The sequence below is a fragment of the Nilaparvata lugens genome, chromosome X (assembly GCF_014356525.2).
Source record: "Nilaparvata lugens isolate BPH chromosome X, ASM1435652v1, whole genome shotgun sequence".
Classification (NCBI taxonomy): Eukaryota; Metazoa; Arthropoda; class Insecta; order Hemiptera; family Delphacidae; genus Nilaparvata; species Nilaparvata lugens.
This window is the reverse complement of record NC_052518.1, coordinates 28,120,262-28,141,656: the sequence shown is the minus strand read 5'-3', so window position 1 is coordinate 28,141,656 and position 21,395 is coordinate 28,120,262. Positions and strand designations below refer to the sequence as shown.

Here is a 21,395-nt window from a genome sequence, read left to right as displayed (position 1 = left end):
GCTATCCAACCTATTTAGGAGAAATTGGTAGCACGGCAAATGGTACCCATGGTGGGACTCAAACTACAAAATATATCCCTGGTTATAAAAAAATATTGGTAGGATAGATATCTTGATAGGTTATGAATGGTATACTGCTGAATGGGAGGTCAGTTCTGGAGTGGTCAAGTTTTAATGAATAGATATCAGTGCATATTACAAAATGGCAAACATTAAAAATGATCTGAATCTTATAGCGTTCTTAACACAAAAGTTTGATGAGCAAAATGCTAGGTTTGATGAGCTAAATGCTAGGTTTGATAAGCAAAATGATAAGATTGATAATTTGAAACAATATCAAAGTGCTAGGTTTGATGATATGAAGCAAGAATTTGCTAGCATAAGACTAGAGCAGGTTAGTATAAACCTTCTATTAAAAGATACACATGAAACATTGATTGATAATCATGAAGATGAAAGCAAATTGAAGCAGGATGATAGTAGTGTTGAGATACAAGATCAATTATTTCAAGTTTCAGATAATATAGGCCTAGTTACTGTTATTGAAAAAGTAAATCCTAGTGAGATAGTAGAATTGAGTAATGTAGTAGGTAGGGATTTGTCTTTATTGAAAGTCAACAGTAAAGAAAGTAGTATTGCCAAATTGAAAGTTAGGAAAACAGTAAATAAAGTGAATGTTTACATGAGACAGGTTTCTGTGGAGGTTAGGAACAATGTAAACAAAATGAGTCTTGCTTTGTATCAAGTTGATGAATTCAACTTTCAATCGAAAATTGAAAAGGTGTATGCAAAGCTTTATCTAGTGAACATGACTAACTTTTGTAAGCAAAATGGCTTTGTTGAAACAAATGAACCCATGAATGAAATCATGTTCTTGAAGAAAACAAAGCACAAAGTCACCATTGATGTGTTAGTATTCAAAGGTTGTTTCAAGTTGCTTACTTACGAGATGATGACAGTGAATCACATGATGAAAGGGTATTCCCCAGCACACAATGATTAGGAATCCTGTGTTATGCCGGGATTCAGAATAGCATAATCGCTACGCAGTGTATGGTAAGAGTCCATAATTGTGTCTTTTTTCTTTCCTGTAGCCTATTTTTCTTGGCCCTTAATCTTTTCAAATTTCGATTCTTTCCTGTCTTTGTGTAATGTTCAGTAAAATTCTTCTATGATGCATATCTTAACCAATCTTGTCCATAGTCATTTAAATTTGTATTTTTTTCTGAAATAATTTTGGAAGTTAAAGTAGTAGCTTATTTTCCTAATCTCTAAATTGTTGATAGAACTTAACTTTTCTAAAATCTATCCATTGTAGTGTAAATAATTGTTTGCTTGCGGTATATTTTTTCATCATGTATTACATATTTTAATTATGTCTATTTTTTGTCAGGTATTATATTATGTAACTAGGTTTTTCAGAGCAATTTATGTCCCATTTTCTCATCTTTCATTGCATATCGTGCCATAAGCCATATGTAATTAGGTTATAGTTTTCTTCTGGGCTTTTAACCCATTTTACATTTTATATTTTTTTTTGCTGTCCAATACTTTGGATTTTTGGTAGACAAGTAGGTGTGATTCTTTTAGAGGTGTGGGCGTGAACCACATATGGACTCGATTATCTGACCTACTTGTTTGCGATATAAAAACCTTAAGACTGCAACATCAAATGTTTGTAAAAACTTTTGCATACTTTTGTTTTTGTGGTCCGATACTAGAGTCTGCTATCACATCGCCTTACAGACATCTAAGAACTCTCCACCCAGTCACAATAGTCAAAATATTTTTTCCTTCACCAGTTGTTTTTGTGGGAGTGATAGCTCACAGTTATAACAAATTAGAGTCATACTTGGAATCTACAAAATTCCATAGTAGAATATTTTATTAATATACTTCCTTATGGAAGTTTAGAACTGACATGTAGGATAGGCTCTAATTAATCTTTCTCTTCCTTGTATTATTTAGGAAATTTATTTACTCAATTTTTCTTTTTCTCTTATTTGTAATTCTTTTGTTATAATAATAAAACTTCAAAATTTTAAAGTATTAATGAATTGTGTCGCCATATATATGAGATGTTCAATATAAATTGAAGTTAACTTGAATAATGTTTTCATTAAATAAAAAGTCTTGTCATATTATTAATTGAAATGAGTTAAAGATTAAAATTTCTCTAAAGTTTTTGTAATTGATGTCTTTTTCTAAATTTTAAAAACTGTTTGTTCTACAAATTTTGATATGATTGATTATCGTTTGAAATGGATGCTGGAGTGTATGTAGAATTTTTAGTGGGGTTTGTTGATTAGAATTTTGCTGGTATGTGATTGTTTTTTGAGATGGAAACCCATTATTGCCTAAAGAAGGAATAACAGAGGTTATGACTTAGAGAGGCAGTAATGAGATAATATTTTTTGTGTTGATTACTTATGCTGATTGCCATAGATGCAAAATAATGATTAATAATGTTGATTGCCATAGATGCAGATTACTTATGTTGATTGCCATAGATGCAGATGATTACTTATGAATATTGATTGCCTTTGAAGCAAAATATTATTGATGTTTTGAATGATTTCTTGTTTAATGATTGATAGTAAAGTTTTGTCATGAAATGTAGTTTGTGTTTAGAACATTGAAAAGTCGAAATAAAACTATAGTATCCAACAAATGATGATTAATAATATTAAATAATTTGCTTTTTATACAATATTTGAACAAAAAACTAAAATGAAAATTTATAAATGTGTCCACATAAATAATTTTGAATCCCTGAATGATAAATCATAAATGTGAAATGAATTTGCTATAAATGCTATAAATGAAATGTTATACTAAATGATAATGAAATGCAGATATATTGTATTATGAAATGATTGTGAATAGAAGACAAATTGTCTGAAATTACTGAAATATGTATTGAAATTATTTTTATTGTGATGATCTGATTTTTTTTTTAATTTTGATAATGATACAGGATGTAATGAAATTTATGTAACATGTATTTGTTTATGTTCTAAATTTTGAAGAATGGATTAAATTTTGTTATTTGAACAGTGAATAAATGGAAATGAAATTTTTTTATTAAAATTTTGTAATTGATGTCTCCAAATTTCACAATATATGTATTGCTGACTGTATAATAAGATGTTAACAAATTTCATTTTTATATTGATTATATACTTAGAAATAATTTTCATGTGTATTAGATTGTATTGGTAGCATAATAAAAATTTTCTTTTTAGTTTATAAGCATTTTAAGATAACAGGTACAGCATGGACATTAACATCGAAATAATTATCATGTGAATCTCGAAATCAACAACAAGTGAACGCCATGAAGAGTGTTAAGAACATTTGGGTGATTTTCGAACTAGTGTGACTCATTAATTGACTATCAGTGCCAATGTTGATGCCAATGTCAACGCCAATAACTACACCGATGTCTATGCCAATGTCGATGCCAATGCCAATGCCAATATCTACACAAATAACTACACCAATATCTATGCTGATGCTTATGCCAATGTCAACGCCAATAACTACACCAATAACTACGCCAATGTCTACGCTGATGCCTGTGCCGATGCCAATGCCAATATCTACGTTGATGTCTACGCTGATGCCTGTGCCGATGCCAATGCCTGCGCTAATCAATCAATCAATCAATTTATTCAGCCTGGCAATACAGTAGTACATAAGGCTAAGTCACAAAATATTTTATAAAATTATGATACATAATAAAATCATAATTAGGTCGAAATACATAATAAAATCATAATTAGGTCAACATACATAATAAAAAATCCTTAAAATGAGTAGAGACAACAATATCAATTAATAGCATTCAATAGTTCACCCATAATAGGGCTACGTTATAATTAACTATTTCATGTAATAGTTGACGTTAATAATTTAATCTACCTACCACTGTCCTGAATTCCTCTAAAGAGTAGAATGGATTTTCTATGAGCCATTTTCTTAAATGTCTGAGGAATACAGGCAGGGGAAGGGTACGGAAAGAGGCTGGTAAAAGGTTGAAAAATTTTATCCCCACTATTGGAAAACTCGAAAGAGATTTGCTGAGTCTGCACCTAGGTACATGCAGATCTCCACTGGCCCTAGTCGGATAATTGTGAATATCACTGGCAACCGTCAGTAAATTTTCTCTCAATTTTATCTCTTTCAAGCCCTGATACAAAAATTCATTGAAAACTGTTAATATTGAATTTTCCTTGAATAGAGGTTTACAATGATCTAGGTAATCTGCATTGCTCATTATTCTGACTGCTTTCTTCTGTAAAACTAATATTTTTTTTTACACCTGAGGAATGGCCCCATAATCCGATACCATAAGACAGGATTGAATGGAAAAAAGCATAATAAGCTTGTTTAACATAATTATCAGGCAACTCACATTTTAGTCTCCTCAATAGAAATATATTTCTGCTTAGCTTAGAGCAAATCATTTCAACATGATGTTCCCATAATAGTTTAGAATCCAGCATGAAACCCAGTAGTTCAACTGGGTTGTCTGTCCCGCTAGCATTGTTTAATGAAAATGTGATTTCCTGTGTTTTAGTTTCATTTAAAACAAGTTTGTTAATAGAGAACCATTTTTTAGCTTTATTGTAATGATCAAGAACTGAGTTTCTTGCAAGGTCTATTGTGGAACTGGATGCATAAATAGTGGTATCGTCGGCAAACATCAAAGCCTAATATTATGAAACATCTAATATTATGAAACCAATCAAATAAATTGAAAGAAATATAAATTCAAGGACTTACTCCTATCTCCTGGTGGAAATTCAAAATAAATAAACATTAGTGACCTCTACTCTTGTGCAGGTTTCCACGTTTTGAGAACCTCTGGTTTAGGAGTTATGATTGATTTTTTGATTTACCATATAGTACATGGTACATACTATGAGTGGGAATTACTTGAGAACTGTGATGGCTCAAAACGTCAATTCATGCTGAGAGTAGCTTCTCATAGACCTCCACTCTTGTGCAGGTTTCCACGTTTTGAGCACCTCTGGTTTAGGAGTTTTAATTGATTTTTTGATTTACCATATAGTACATGGTACATACTATGAGTGGGAAATACTTGAGAACTGTGATGGCTCAAAACGTCAATTTCTGCTGAGAGTAGCTCCTCATAGACCACTACTCTTGTGCAGGTTTCCACGTTTTGAGCACCTCTGGTTTAGGAGTTTTAATTGATTTTTTGATTTACTGTATGGTACATGAAACATACTATGAATGGGAATTACTTGAGAGCTGTGATGGCTCAAAACGTCAATTTCTGCTGAGAGTAGCTTCTCATAGACCTCTACTCTTGTGCAGGTTTCCACGTTTTGAGCACCTCTGGTTCTGGAGTTATAGTTGATTTTTTGATTTACCATATAGTACATGGGACATACTATGAGTGGGAATTACTTGAGAACTGTGATGGCTCAAAACGTCAATTTATGCTGAGAGTAGCTCCTCATAGACCTCCACTCTTGTGCAGGTTTTCACGTTTTGAGCACCTCTGGTTCTGGAGTTATAGTATGTCCCACTCATAGTATGTACCATGTACTATATGGTAAATCAAAAAATCAATCATAACTCCTAAACCAGAGGTTCTCAAAACGTGGAAACCTGCACAAGAGTAGAGGTCACTAATGTTTATTTATTTTGAATTTCCACCAGGAGATAGGAGTAAGTCCTTGAATTTATATTTCTTTCAATTTATTTGATTGGTTTCATAATATTAGATGTTTCATAATATTAGGCTTTGATGTTTGCCGACGATACCACTATTTATGCATCCAGTTCCACAATAGACCTTGCAAGAAACTCACTTCTTGATCATTACAATAAAGCTAAAAAATGGTTCTCTATTAACAAACTTGTTTTAAATGAAACTAAAACACAGGAAATCACATTTTCATTAAACAATGCTAGCGGGACAGACAACCCAGTTGAACTACTGGGTTTCATGCTGGATTCTAAACTATTATGGGAACATCATGTTGAAATGATTTGCTCTAAGCTAAGCAGAAATATATTTCTATTGAGGAGACTAAAATGTGAGTTGCCTGATAATTATGTTAAACAAGCTTATTATGCTTTTTTCCATTCAATCCTGTCTTATGGTATCAGATTATGGGGCCATTCCTCAGGTGTAAAAAAAATATTAGTTTTACAGAAGAAAGCAGTCAGAATAATGAGCAATGCAGATTACCTAGATCATTGTAAACCTCTATTCAAGGAAAATTCAATATTAACAGTTTTCAATGAATTTTTGTATCAGGGCTTGAAAGAGATAAAATTGAGAGAAAATTTACTGACGGTTGCCAGTGATATTCACAATTATCCGACTAGGGCCAGTGGAGATCTGCATGTACCTAGGTGCAGACTCAGCAAATCTCTTTCGAGTTTTCCAATAGTGGGGATAAAATTTTTCAACCTTTTACCAGCCTCTTTCCGTACCCTTCCCCTGCCTGTATTCCTCAGACATTTAAGAAAATGGCTCATAGAAAATCCATTCTACTCTTTAGAGGAATTCAGGACAGTGGTAGGTAGATTAAATTATTAACGTCAACTATTACATGAAATAGTTAATTATAACGTAGCCCTATTATGGGTGAACTATTGAATGCTATTAATTGATATTGTTGTCTCTACTCATTTTAAGGATTTTTTATTATGTATGTTGACCTAATTATGATTTTATTATGTATTTCGACCTAATTATGATTTTATTATGTATCATAATTTTATAAAATATTTTGTGACTTAGCCTTATGTACTACTGTATTGCCAGGCTGAATAAATTGATTGATTGATTGATTAGCGCAGGCATTGGCATCGGCACAGGCATCAGCGTAGACATCAACGTAGATATTGGCATTGGCATCGGCACAGGCATCAGCGTAGACATTGGCGTAGTTATTGGTGTAGTTATTGGCGTTGACATTGGCATAAGCATCAGCATAGATATTGGTGTAGTTATTTGTGTAGATATTGGCATTGGCATTGGCATCGACATTGGCATAGACATCGTGTAGTTATTGGCATTGACATTGGCATCAACATTGGCACTGATAGTCAATTAATGAGTCACACTAGTTCGAAAATCACCCAAATGTTCTTAACACTCTTCATGGCGTTCACTTGTTGTTGATTTCGAGATTCACATGATAATTATTTCGATGTTAATGTCCATGCTGTACCTGTTATCTTAAAATGCTTATAAACTAAAAAGAAAATTTTTATTATGCTACCAATACAATCTAATACACATGAAAATATTTCTAAGTATATAATCAATATAAAAATGAAATTTGTTAACATCTTATTATACAGTCAGCAATACATATATTGTGAAATTTGGAGACATCAATTACAAAATTTTAATAAAAAAATTTCATTTCCATTTATTCACTGTTCAAATAACAAAATTTAATCCATTCTTCAAAATTTAGAACATAAACAAATACATGTTACATAAATTTCATTACATCCTGTATCATTATCAAAATTAAAAAAAAATCAGATCATCACAATAAAAATAATTTCAATACATATTTCAGTAATTTCAGACAATTTGTCTTCTATTCACAATCATTTCATAATACAATATATCTGCATTTCATTATCATTTAGTATAACATTTCATTTATAGCATTTATAGCAAATTCATTTCACATTTATGATTTATCATTCAGGGATTCAAAATTATTTATGTGGACACATTTATAAATTTTCATTTTAGTTTTTTGTTCAAATATTGTATAAAAAGCAAATTATTTAATATTATTAATCATCATTTGTTGGATACTATAGTTTTATTTCGACTTTTCAATGTTCTAAACACAAACTACATTTCATGACAAAACTTTACTATCAATCATTAAACAAGAAATCATTCAAAACATCAATAATATTTTGCTTCAAAGGCAATCAATATTCATAAGTAATCATCTGCATCTATGGCAATCAACATAAGTAATCTGCATCTATGGCAATCAACATTATTAATCATTATTTTGCATCTATGGCAATCAGCATAAGTAATCAACACAAAAAATATTATCTCATTACTGCCTCTCTAAGTCATAACCTCTGTTATTCCTTCTTTAGGCAATAATGGGTTTCCATCTCAAAAAACAATCACATACCAGCAAAATTCTAATCAACAAACCCCACTAAAAATTCTACATACACTCCAGCATCCATTTCAAACGATAATCAATCATATCAAAATTTGTAGAACAAACAGTTTTTAAAATTTAGAAAAAGACATCAATTACAGAAACTTTAGAGAAATTTTAATCTTTAACTCATTTCAATTAATAATATGACAAGACTTTTTATTTAATGAAAACATTATTCAAGTTAACTTCAATTTATATTGAACATCTCATATATATGGCGACACAATTCATTAATACTTTAAAATTTTGAAGTTTTATTATTATAACAAAAGAATTACAAATAAGAGAAAAAGAAAAATTGAGTAAATAAATTTCCTAAATAATACAAGGAAGAGAAAGATTAATTAGAGCCTATCCTACATGTCAGTTCTAAACTTCCATAAGGAAGTATATTTAATAAAATATTCTACTATGGAATTTTGTAGATTCCAAGTATGACTCTAATTTGTTATAACTGTGAGCTATCACTCCCACAAAAACAACTGGTGAAGGAAAAAATATTTTGACTATTGTGACTGGGTGGAGAGTTCTTAGATGTCTGTAAGGCGATGTGATAGCAGACTCTAGTATCGGACCACAAAAACAAAAGTATGCAAAAGTTTTTACAAACATTTGATGTTGCAGTCTTAAGGTTTTTATATCGCAAACAAGTAGGTCAGATAATCGAGTCCATATGTGGTTCACGCCCACACCTCTAAAAGAATCACACCTACTTGTCTACCAAAAATCCAAAGTATTGGACAGCAAAAAAAAATATAAAATGTAAAATGGGTTAAAAGCCCAGAAGGAAGCTATAACCTAATTACATATGGCTTATGGCACGATATGCAATGAAAGATGAGAAAATGGGACATAAATTGCTCTGAAAAACCTAGTTACATAATATAATACCTGACAAAAAATAGACATAATTAAAATATGTAATACATGATGAAAAAATATACCGCAAGCAAACAATTATTTACACTACAATGGATAGATTTTAGAAAAGTTAAGTTCTATCAACAATTTAGAGATTAGGAAAATAAGCTACTACTTTAACTTCCAAAATTATTTCAGAAAAAAATACAAATTTAAATGACTATGGACAAGATTGGTTAAGATATGCATCATAGAAGAATTTTACTGAACATTACACAAAGACAGGAAAGAATCGAAATTTGAAAAGATTAAGGGCCAAGAAAAATAGGCTACAGGAAAAAAAAAAGACACAATTATGGACTCTTACCATACACTGCATAGCGATTATGCTATTCTGAATCCCGGCATAACACAGGATTCCTAATCATTGTGTGCTGGGGAATACCCTTTCATCATGTGATTCACTGTCATCATCTCGTAAGTAAGCAACTTGAAACAACCTTTGAATACTAACACATCAATGGTGACTTTGTGCTTTGTTTTCTTCAAGAACATGATTTTATTCATGGGTTCATTTGTTTCAACAAAGCCATTTTGCTTACAAAAGTTAGTCATGTTCACTAGATAAAGCTTTGCATACACCTTTTCAATTTTCGATTGAAAGTTGAATTCATCAACTTGATACAAAGCAAGACTCATTTTGTTTACATTGTTCCTAACCTCTACAGAAACCTGTCTCATGTAAACATTCACTTTATTTACTGTTTTCCTAACTTTCAATTTGGCAATACTACTTTCTTTACTGTTGACTTTCTCACCTCCTGGCGACACAGTTCTGGCATTGGGTGTATTTACTCCCATATCACGCATCATTGGAGAAGAACTAGGTGGAGAAGAAAGGACTGCAGCATAAGACATTCGTTCACGGATGGAAACGTCATTCACACCATCTTGACTCGTAGTATTCAAAACTGAATCATTATGATTGTGCGACCGATTTGTTTCTAATACATTTTCCATCTCGGCGTTAGTCTTCAACGTCATTGAGCATCCGATTTTAAGACATCTAAACGACACTCTTCCATTCGCCATGGCTCGATCTTTCCTGAACTTATAACCATCAATCTCAATAGCGATGTAGCGATGTGAGGATGTTGGTAGCACTGGGCTACCTTATTGGTTTAAAGTATTTGGTGCTCTGCAATTTTTCTCGTTTACGTGCTAATTAGTGGAAAAGTTATCCTATAGAGTACAGTGATTGTAATTATTAGGTTGTGAAGTACCTGTTTCGTGAATCCAATATTTTCAAGCGTGGGCTGGGGTGAAAGCGTTTACTTCTGTAAGTGACCGGTACAACGAAGTTTTGACTCCATTTTGTGTGGTTGGTTTTTGCTTGTTGTTTGTTTACGTGGGATAAACCGTGAGATTGAGGCCTTTTAGGGTGGATTTCAATCGAGTATGATAACGCTGGTTGAAGCCGACTCGAACTGATTATCTATCTCTATAGAGCTGTCAGAGCTTCAATCGCGATCAGCTGTTCTACCACGTCTCATCACTATGGCAACGGCTGACGCTTTACTGTGAGCCAGGCAGTACCGTTACCTATCCCTGCGAACTGCGCAAGTCGGCTATTTCGGCGGCAGTTTTTGAAAGCTACTTGCGGCTCCTATTCGTCTTAACGGCGGTGATGAAAATCTACGTTACACCTGTCTTAATTTGATTCTCTTTTCCTCTTCCTATAGGCTATTCCTTTTCTTTTCAGGAGCTTCCTTATTTCCTGCTTTGACCGCTCTCTTAGCACTTTTTCTTCCCTTATACTTTCCTTTTACCCTAGTAATGGAAATACTGCACTAGACATCTTTCATTTTTAAAGCAGGTAACTCTTTATAATTTTCAGTCTGGGATTTAAATACTTGTTCTAAAGAAAATGGCAGATGACATTATTAAATTCAAAACTACAAAGGGCAAACCGGGAATTATTTACAAAAGCCAAAAGTACCGTTGTTCTTTCCGCTCAATTACTACCAATACTATCACATGGAGATGCCTTTATAAGGAGTGTTCGGCTTCTATTAAAACAAAAATTTCTTGTGATGGAACTGTGGAGGTATGTGGTGCGCACAAACATCATAATAAAGACCCAGATCATGCTTCGTCACCGCTTCCTTCTCCAAATAGTTCTCATGTTAGTGATGCTACTGAACAAGAAAGTGTATTAGATCAATCGTCTACCTCTGAAAGCCCTGCTCATGAATTTATGGATGAAAAGTTGCTGCTTCTGGAGGAAGAAAATAAACGGTTAAAAAGTCGACTTCGGGAGATGGAGGAGCAGCGGAATGCTGCCCTGAATCGGTCCATTGAGTTGGATCTCCAACGTTTGCAGCGTATGGATGCTGCAAGTGCCAAGGATACAGAGACTCAAACTGATGCTGATACCCACACCGCCAAAGCCCAGGACGGCACAATGACTATAGTCGGCCAAGCGAAAATGGATCCTTCAAGGCCACTGCAATGTTGCCACTCTTGTCCACCCCTCGCTCGACCAGTCTATATACATTGACTATATTTCTACACCCTGAACATCGCTCTTTCCTTCTCATACCTTCCCTCTTCCTCTTTTCCGTCACTACCTGTCACAAATTCTTTTGAGCACGTCAGGTACAAAAGTTCTATTGTGTCATTCTTTGAGGTTAGAACAATAACATCCCCCGTTACCTCCTCCCATCAGCCGCTATATTCTTTAACATCATGAAATGAAGGAAATAATATTGTTATGTATAATGTATAACTCTTTCTTGAGTCATGACATCAATAAATCCAATTTTATAATGATGATTAGATTTTTCTTTATAAATGCAACTATTTATAAACTGAGCTATTACTTCATAAAGGTTACTTGAAGACTTTTATAATAATCAATTGGAAGTGGAGTGATGTAATTTTATTTATTTTAGCCAATATTCTTGTAGTGCCCACTTCACTCTGCATTTTTCAGTTTGCATGAATTCTCATTTGATTCCCATCACACTTCATCCAGGCTTTGGACTGGCTGAAAGTACTTGTACAATCAGGCGTGTTTAAAATCTTTTTTCTTTTCACCTTTTTCACATTTCATCTTTTTTCATCTCATATTTCAATACATTAATTACACATATACATTATTTACACATATACATTAATATACATTATTTACACTTATACATTATTTACACATGTATACATTAATTTATTTTTCTGCTTCTTCATTCTTAATCCCTTTCAAATTCGGAATCACCAGATGAACTGTCTCCTGTTATTGTAATAACAAGTGATTCCATTGCCAAATCACGAGGGCACTCTTTTTTCAAATCATCTTCTTGAATTTCTTCTACATGCTTCACACATTTCCTCCAATCTTCCACAGTCACCCTCTCAATAGCCTCGTGCATAAGTTTCTCAACATCTGCCAATCGGAATGTTTTATTTTTTGTGGCTACATAATTTTTCACTTGTGCCCACACAAGCTCAATCGGGTTGTAGTGAGCATGATAGGGTGGCATACGAACCACTTCATGGCCCATTTCCAGTGCGATCCTATCAATTTCATACTCCTTCACGGCGTATTTTATTTCATTTCTCGACAATAATTCGGCCTTTGTCTCATTTTCAGAGAAAGAAACATTCTTCGATTCTAGCCAATTCTGGATATCCACCTTTTTCCAGTTGGTGCGAGGGATTTTTTCTGTCAGCGCAGAGTGATAACTTGCATTGTCCATCACAATCACTGAACTCTCTTCAAGGAGATTGAGAAAGTTCCGGAACCAATCTGTAAAAATGTCAGCGTTCATTTCGGTGTGATAATCTAACGAAGTGGACTTCTTTGCTTTAAAAATTAGTTTGCACTCAGGAATAAACCCCGTTTGAGCTGATCCAGCATGAAGAATGATCAATCGGCCTCCTTTTCCAACTGGAACTTTCAATCCACCACTTCCGTCTTCGTGTTGCCATATCATCGATCGGCTATGATTTTGATTGACCCACGTTTCGTCAATGTAGAATATTGGTCGGGGATTAATTTCTCTTCTTATCTCGTGCATTTTTCTGAGAAAAACTGCTCGTGCACACGCAATGTCTCTCCTCTCCATTAACAATTGTCGACCATCATTACACTTCCTAAATCTGAAACCCAAACTCTTTATGATTTTTCTGACGGATTCAACACTCCCACTGAAATTAATCTTCTCTTTCAAAACAGTTCTGATTCTTTCAGACGTAGGATACTCTCCATTATCATAGAATTGAAATACACATTGGCGCACCATGTCCTTATCAAAACTGTCCATGTTGACCACTTTTGCATCTCTGGAGTATTTTTTTCGAGGCGTATCAAATTTCACTTCCTCATCCGAGTCATCTACACGTCTCCGTATTCGCTTTACAGTTGTAACACCAACTCCACATGCTTCAGCTGTAACCTCTTGAACTTTTCGAAAATTGATCAATTCAAGTCTATCGGGGTTTTCGGCTATCTTTTGGAAGAATCTGTAGACATTCCAGATGATATTCCTTTCTTGCTTCCCAATATCACTTCTTCCTCTACGTGATCCTGATTTAGTTGGAGGTGTGTGCAGTATTCCGATGTTGGGTGGTGTTTCGATATTGTGCGGTGTGGTGGTGTTGTGCGGTGTGTGCGGTGTTTCAATTTCAATTGTACAGTCCATTTCAATAAATTAATCTTTGGGCTATAAAAACACTATAAAAACTTAGATGGCATACTGTAATATACAAAATATACAAACTAACTATTCTACCACTTTATACTGAATTTAGAACATAACTTAATATATACAAACATTAATAAAATTTATAACTCACTACTCTGCTATTTTCCACAGTCAATATAAATCAGTTACGGAGCGAAGTTGCTTACAGAACTGCAAATGACAGAATGAGTTCCTCTCGCCAGCAGAGCCAGTATGGTGTTGAAAGGTTGAAGGTATTCATAGTGTTTTCCAGAATTGTTCATTTATGCGTGAGGAGGTGATTATTATATTTCTCAGAAAAACTCATTGATATATTTTTGACTCGGCCTATTCACATTTCAACTCCTTTTCATGCTTCTATTATTTTTCAAACACCAGCACAGCTGTTGAAAGTTATATGTATTATAAATATATAGTATAAAAGCATTATGTACAATACATTTGTAAAACTGTGAACTATATTGTCCTCGTCATAGTCAACAATCCAGAGAAGGCAAACAATACTCCCCACAATAACAATACTTCACTATCACACCCTCTCTCACACACACATTCACTTTCTCTCTTACTAGCCACCCTTAGTACAAAGTGGCAACAGTGTTGGTAGAGACGGGTGGTGGTGTCAAGAGCAAGCTTCGACCTTGAAGGACCCATTTTCGTTTGGCCAACTATAAACGGTTGTCTTCATTCATCAGTAGGGAATGGCTGAGTGATGACGATATAAGTGGTTACACTGAGTCTTTGTTTTCTAGCTATAATGACCTAGTTGTGGTGGACCCGGTTGTGGTTGCACTCTTAATTAACGATGGTGACTATGCTCACTCTTTTTTCAATTCAGATCTGTATGTCAACAAGAATGTTGCTTTCATACTTAATGACAATTATTGTTCTGTTAATTCAAATTCGAGGTGGAACGGCACACATTGGAGCCTGGTTATTTATGATTATGTTGACAAATCCTTCTATAATTTTGACTCGCTATCGAATTTTAATAAGCGAACACTGGATGCACTAGTGGAAAGACTGAATCCCATTTTTGATACAAAAAAGGTGACTCATATGACTTGCTTGCAGCAGACAAATTCATATGATTGTGGAATTTTTGTTCTCTTCCACCTCGAAAGTTATGTAAAATCTAGAACTGAAGATACGAATAGCTGCCTTGATACGATTATTAAGTTTAATAATTTTGACACTAACATGTATAGATGGCATGTCTTGGAGATAATATGTAATTCTTTGAAACCTCAAAATAGCTACAATATGGCACTCCCAATAATATCAGTAAATGCCTCAGTGCCTTCCAAAATTAGTATAACAAACAAAACCCGCCTAGAAACTAGAAACAATTTTTCACAGACTTTGAGTAGTGAGCCTACTAAGAAGAGGAGGAGTCGGATAAATTCAAAGCCTAGTCAACCCAATAAACAACCTCTTTCTTCCACAACACCCGCAACAAAAATATCAGCACCCAAAACAAAAATCAGACTGTACATGGATAGTCAGGGCAGAAATGTTGTTAATAAACTAATTAATAAAAGTAATAATTCTGACATTAAAAGTATTCTAAAGCCTGGCGCTAAATTTCAGGATGTAACCAAAGAATCTATAACTGATTGTTCTAACCTTGGACCAAGAGATGTAGCTGTATTCGTAGCGGGGACAATTGATGTGTCTAGGAATGAAGCCAAGGAATTCATATCAACACTGCGTCGTAGGCTTCAAGAGATGAGGCATACAAGAGTTTTTGTCTTTGATGTCCCCTATAGATATGATCTTCCTAAATGGTCTTGTGTGAATGAAGCTATTACGTGGACAAATAAAGAGATTAATAAAATAAGTAAGCATTTTAAAAATGTTACAGTTTTTAAGTTGAGTGGGCTTGGAATCGAGTTTCATACACGGCATGGTCTGCACCTGAATTATTGGGGTAAAGAATATATTGTCAAGTGTATTTTAAGTGAGCTGAATTATAATTCAGTTGCTAGCTGTGGGGAGCCTATAATACTAAAAAACTAGGAGGGCTGTCCGATGTTGAATATGATCAATTTCGGACATCAGATAATGGGTGTACATCTAAAAAAGATGATATTTCAAACTCAATACCATTACAATCAAATTATTCAAGAAAAAATAATTTGAGTACGGTGAATAGTGTGAACATTCTTTACTGTAATATTCAATGTTTGCGTAACAAGACACCAGAAGTGGAATTGATAAATTCACAGGAAAAGATCGACATTTTGTGTTTCTCGGAGCACTGGATGAAGACTGAGGAGCTTGAACTCATCAAACTCCAAAATTATTCATTGATCAGTGCGTTTTGTAGAAGTAACAAGAAACACGGTGGAGTTGCGTTGTTTGTCTCTGATAGTCTAAATTATCCAATCAGGAAAATAAATGTGGAAAATTTTTGCTCAGAATTGAACCATGAATTTGCGTGTATAGTTCTTCCAGTACAGAGAATAGTAATAGTAGCTCTTTACCGTTCACCGAGTGGTGATCTAAATATGTTCCATGCTAGCCTTGAGAGACTATTGCTATCATTAACTATGAATAGAACTGGGTATAAATTCGTGGTTGGTGGGGATTTCAATATAAATGTAATTGAGAATGATTCCAGAGAGACTATTGAATTGATGAATACTTTGAGAGCGAATGACTTACATTTAACCTGCTTTGAGCCAACTCGAGGTGCAGCCTGTTTGGATAATGTGGCGACCAATTTAAACAGCAGTTCATACATCACAGAAGTAAAAAATTTCGTTCTAAGTGACCATTATTCTCTATCTTTCAGAGTGTTGCTGGACAATATTGCCCCTGATTTTAAAAGTAGATATAATAGGTTGGGCGGTCCAACTAGACTTATTAGACCTATAACAAGTAATAAAATTTTGAATTTTTGTCAAAGCTTGAGTTCAGTCAACTGGCATGGTGTTCTTATATTTCCTGGTGGAGAAGAAAATTTCAATGCATTCTTTGACCTATTCCTGCGACTATTTAACGAATTTTTCCCTAAGAGAATGATAAGGAAAATGTCAGATACAAGTAAAAAGATGACGTTGGTTTGGATTAACCAATCATTATTGACCTTGAAAAACTGTGTTTTGTTAGCATACGACAAGTATCGGATAAGTCAGTTAGCTCATGATAAACAATCATTCAGGAATGTGAGGAAACTATATCGTTATGAACTGAATAAAGCTAAATTACAATATAATGCACTCAAAATTGATAAGGCGTCAAATAAATGTTCAGCAGCCTGGAGTATCATCCGTGAAGAGTCTAAAACAGCAAAGTGTACAAAAGAGAGAATTTCAATAACACCTGATACTTTCAATGAGTTCTTTATCAGGTCAGTCAAACAATTACGTGATACAATAAAGAATAAACCACCTAAATCTGCTGAACAAATCATAAATGTTACTCCTCCTCCTGAGTCCGCGTTTCAGCTGAGTCCAGTATCTTGTGAATTGATTAGCGACATAGTATTGAAGATGAAAAATAGCACCAGTAGGGATATTTACCAACTTTCAAGCTCACTAATTAAATCTGTTATATCTTTTGTTGTGTATCCACTTACCACCTGTATTAATCACTGTATCGAGGATGCAGTTTTTCCATACTGTCTTAAGCATGCTAAAACAGTACCAATTTATAAGAGTGGGAGTCTGGATAATCCTGCCAACTTCAGGCCTATATCGGTGGTGCCAATCTTTGGAAAAATATTTGAGACTGTGATAACAAGATCATTAGGGAAATATTTCGAAGAGAAGGGTCTCTTCTCGTCGTCTCAGTTTGGATTCAGAACCGGTAGATCAACTACAGATGCTGTCAACAAAATTGTTACAAATGTTCTCAATAGCTTTGAAAAGAAAGGGTTTGCAGGTGTGACCATGTGTGACCTCAGTAAAGCGTTCGATATTGTTGACCACAGTATATTGTTGTCGAAACTTTCTTACTATGGTGTTGGGGGTTCAGTTAATCGGCTTTTGATGTCTTATTTGACGGATCGCAAGCAGACAGTTAGTGTGGATGGTTGTTTTTCTCATGCGCGTGATATAGAGTATGGGGTTCCACAGGGCTCGGTACTCGGCCCGTTATTGTTTATCATAATGGTGAATGATATTTCTTTATACATGGAAAACCAGATTGTAAGCTACGCTGATGACACATCATTGTTCTCCAGTAATGTTGATTTGGAATTGCTGAGGACCCAGATGAGCAATGCCTATGAGAATGTATCGGCTTGGTTCCAGGCTAATTACCTTTCTTTGAATGAAGCGAAAACGCAGACAATGATTTTTAATCTGAGAAACGTGACGAATGAAATTGAAACCGTTAAACTCCTTGGTATAATGTTGGATTCCAAGCTAACTTGGACAAGTCACATTGATTGGGTGTGTGGACGACTCAGCAGGGTGGTGTTTCTGTTAAGACGACTGAAAAATCTTGTTCCTCATCAGTATTTGAAGATTTCATACTTTGGGTTTTTCCAGAGTGTAATGATGTACGGGCTTATTCTCTGGGGAGGGGCAGCTAATGTGGGAAGAATTCTATTACTCCAAAAAAAAGTACTAAGAATAATGACTGGTTCAGACTACTATGCGCATTGTCGTCCTCTTTTTAAATCACAACATATTATGACAGTGTTCAGTTTGTATGTTATGCTTCTTCTGATAAAAGTAAAAAATGAGTTGCATACTTTGAAGTGTAGATCAGAAATGCATAGGCACGACACTAGACAGAGTAATTATTTGGATGTTCCCTATGTAAGATTGAGAAAGTTGCAGTGTCAATCTGACGTTTTATCAATAAGAGCTTTCAATAGATTACCGCTGTGTTCCAGGAATCTGAGTATATCTGTTTTCAAAACAAAAGTGAAAAGGATGCTTTTAGAGAACCCACTGTACAGTGTTGGAGAGTTCTTTGATCTCCCTTGTGATGTTATAAATAATTTCTTCCAAGCTGACTGATATATTTATATAATTACGAGAATTGTTGTGTTATAATTATTGATTGATGTTTATAGGTATGTTGTAACCTGTATTTTTTTTTTATATTGAGATGTTTATATGTGACATGGCCCACTGTACTATTTTAAGTATTTATCGGCTAATAAATATATTTCTATTTCTATTTCTGATAGCTCCTCTCTGTGTTTTAAATTTCTTTATTTCGCAATTCATAATGAAGTTTTATTTTATTTATATTGGAGAAGTTGATTCAAAACATTAGTCTTTTTTTTATTGATTAAATTGGGGAAAAATTGGGCAGGACAGGCAAAGAGTGCCAAGAGAGCATTAAAGGCAAGGTATCTGCGGAAGCTCCTGAATAATGAAAGGAATGAGAAGGAACAGTGGTAGGCTATAGAAAACAGGTGGATAAGAATGAAAAATGTCAATATTATTATTTCTCGTGACAGTGGAAAACATTTTTCAAAAGGCACGCTCAAAATCCCGCTTCTTATCTGAATATTGATAATGCTCACGTCGATCGACTTTCACTTTCGCGGCTGCAGGCTAGTGACAGAACGGTAGCAGTCAGTGTGCGCACGCATACATCTTCAAGGACAAGTAGCAGTTCACAGTGGAATATTGTTTTTGACTCGTTGCTATGGTAACAATAAGACAATGCGCCCGCAATAAAAGCTGATTGCACCGGGTCCTCAACTCTGTTGTACAGGTTGATGACAAAACACTATCAGTTTAACACAAACAGTTTGTTGACTTCACGTAAAATTTGACAAGTGAAAACTGGAACTAATAATGGATTTCAAAGCTAACCAAGCATTGTGTGTTGTGTTTCGCTCATGTAATTCATTCAACTCACCGGTTTACATCGTTTGGATAGACAATTCTGGTAACTCACTGATCACTAATACACTTGGCCATAGCTTACTTTATCAATATCAGAACAAACTATTTAAAAATGGTTTATTCAACAGAGCACTCTTTCAGTAAACCATGCAGGGTAGCCAGCGCTACCAACCTCCTTTTTTGGCAATGTTGATGCCAATGCCTACGACAATGCCAACGCCAATGCCGACACCAAAGCATACGCCAATGACAATGCCAACGCCTATTGCTGACCATGTAACTCAAACTTCAACACTACCACATTACCTGGAGGTAATTGCCATCCATGCTCACATTCACAACTTTGAATTCAGAATAACAGTCACAGTATCATGAAAGAATTGATTCAAAAAATCCTCTCCTAAATTATTCCTGTATGCAGAACTCTAAACCTTGAAATCTGAAAATATCAAAAAACCAAACCTTACCTAAATTAATCCTCACCTAAGTTAATCCTGTATGCAGCATCTATCTCTTTTCCAAAAAAACGAATTACATTGTCATTTCAAGCCTGAAATGTACATTGTATAATTATATGATACAAAATTCATGTGACTCTGTATCAAGTTTGGTATGCAGCCGTCTACTACAAGCATGAGGCAATGCTAACTGAGATGTCACCTGTATCGAGTTTGGTATGCATCAGTCGACTACAAGTATCAGCCCAACACTACGTGCATCCAGATCAGCCCAACACTACGAGTATTCGGATCAGCCCAACACTGATGTCATCACACTGGAGTCACACTTAACTGAAATTCATACTGAGTGCCTTAACGGACTGTTTTCCAAAATTTGCATCAATAAAATCAACTGTGTCAATAGTGAAAGAAATGAACATTTTTTGATTTATTGAAATTTTATGTGAAAATTAAATGTAACAATTCATCAATTCATTAAAAAAAAAAAATTTTTTTTTTGTTCAACATACTAAATTTTCATGCAATAAAAATTGAATTTTTCTATGTGCAATTTCAAAAACTATTCTTTATATATATTAAACTTTCCGTTGAGATATTTTCCTTAAATTATGAAGCCAAATCAGAAGTAATTTTGATATTCTATACTTTGAAATATTTTTTGGAAGTGTATAACAAATGCTATTGATGAATTTTTATAATAATTTTCAATTATAGTTGACATGTAATGTTTTTATAGAAAAAATTGTTACTGTTTTCAAATTTAATTTCAACAATTTCCATTAGTTTCAACGTAATTTTTTTTCTTTAAATTCTCAAACAGTAAAATTTTTTATGTCAAGAGGGGGGTATTTGTAATATTACATTTTTTCTCGATTGGAATCGAATCTTCAATTCGAGATCTATAAAACTTGATAGTAAATATCAGAGTAATCGATATGCGGACAACTTTTTAACTGAGAATTTATCGTAAATAATTGTGTTGCATTCCATGGTATCACCGAAACAGAGAAACAGAATTAATAGATTATTTAAATATAGATGATATATAAATTTAAAATAACAGTTTCGAAATAAAGTTTTATTGAGAACAAATATAAAATGTAAATTCTAAACTTGTAATTTATAATTTTTTGGAATTCAATATCAATGACGTGTCCATAACATTGACACTGATTTTGAGGTGTGGTCTTTGCTCTGTACTTTGTGCTTGTTTTTTCTCTAAAAATGGTGGCTGGCTATGGAAAGTGTTTTGTGCTCTCTGAATATTTTTCTGTTTAATTGAAATTTATAATGTTTTTAATATTGAGT

The 21,395-nt window shown here is 34.0% G+C and overlaps 2 protein-coding genes across 2 annotated transcripts; one reads left to right on the top strand and one right to left on the bottom strand.

Moving 5' to 3' along the window:
- Positions 1-4,142: 4,142 nt before the first annotated feature.
- Positions 4,143-19,112, bottom strand: LOC120354534. The gene is made up of 3 exons (XM_039441870.1): positions 18,955-19,112; positions 9,869-10,202; positions 4,143-4,192 (listed from the first exon to the last, which is right to left on the bottom strand). The coding sequence occupies exons 1-3, from the start codon at positions 18,994-18,996 to the stop codon at positions 4,143-4,145; spliced, it is 426 nt and encodes a 141-aa protein (XP_039297804.1). The 5' UTR covers positions 18,997-19,112.
- On the top strand, positions 10,245-15,857 carry LOC120354937. The gene is made up of 2 exons (XM_039443112.1): positions 10,245-11,535; positions 14,480-15,857. Exons 1-2 carry the CDS (start codon positions 10,993-10,995, stop codon positions 15,824-15,826), a joined length of 1,890 nt encoding a protein of 629 aa, XP_039299046.1. The 5' UTR covers positions 10,245-10,992; the 3' UTR covers positions 15,827-15,857.
- Positions 19,113-21,395: the final 2,283 nt, after the last annotated feature.

Bases quoted from the DNA above. Each gene is read 5' to 3' on its own strand.
- LOC120354937 (XM_039443112.1), top strand. From the start codon at position 10,993: ATGGCAGATGACATTATTAAATTCAAAACTACAAAGGGCAAACCGGGA. The intron at 11,536-14,479 runs ATAGTCGGCCAA...TTGGCCAACTAT, and splicing joins CCCAGGACGGCACAATGACT to AAACGGTTGTCTTCATTCAT.
- LOC120354534 (XM_039441870.1), bottom strand. From the start codon at position 18,996: ATGAATTGCGAAATAAAGAAATTTAAAACACAGAGAGGAGCT. The intron at 10,203-18,954 runs ATCAGAAATAGA...TCACATCGCTAC, and splicing joins TTAAAACACAGAGAGGAGCT to ATCGCTATTGAGATTGATGG. The intron at 4,193-9,868 runs GTAAAGAAAGTA...TTTTTGTATCAG, and splicing joins AGGAGGTGAGAAAGTCAACA to GGCTTGAAAGAGATAAAATT.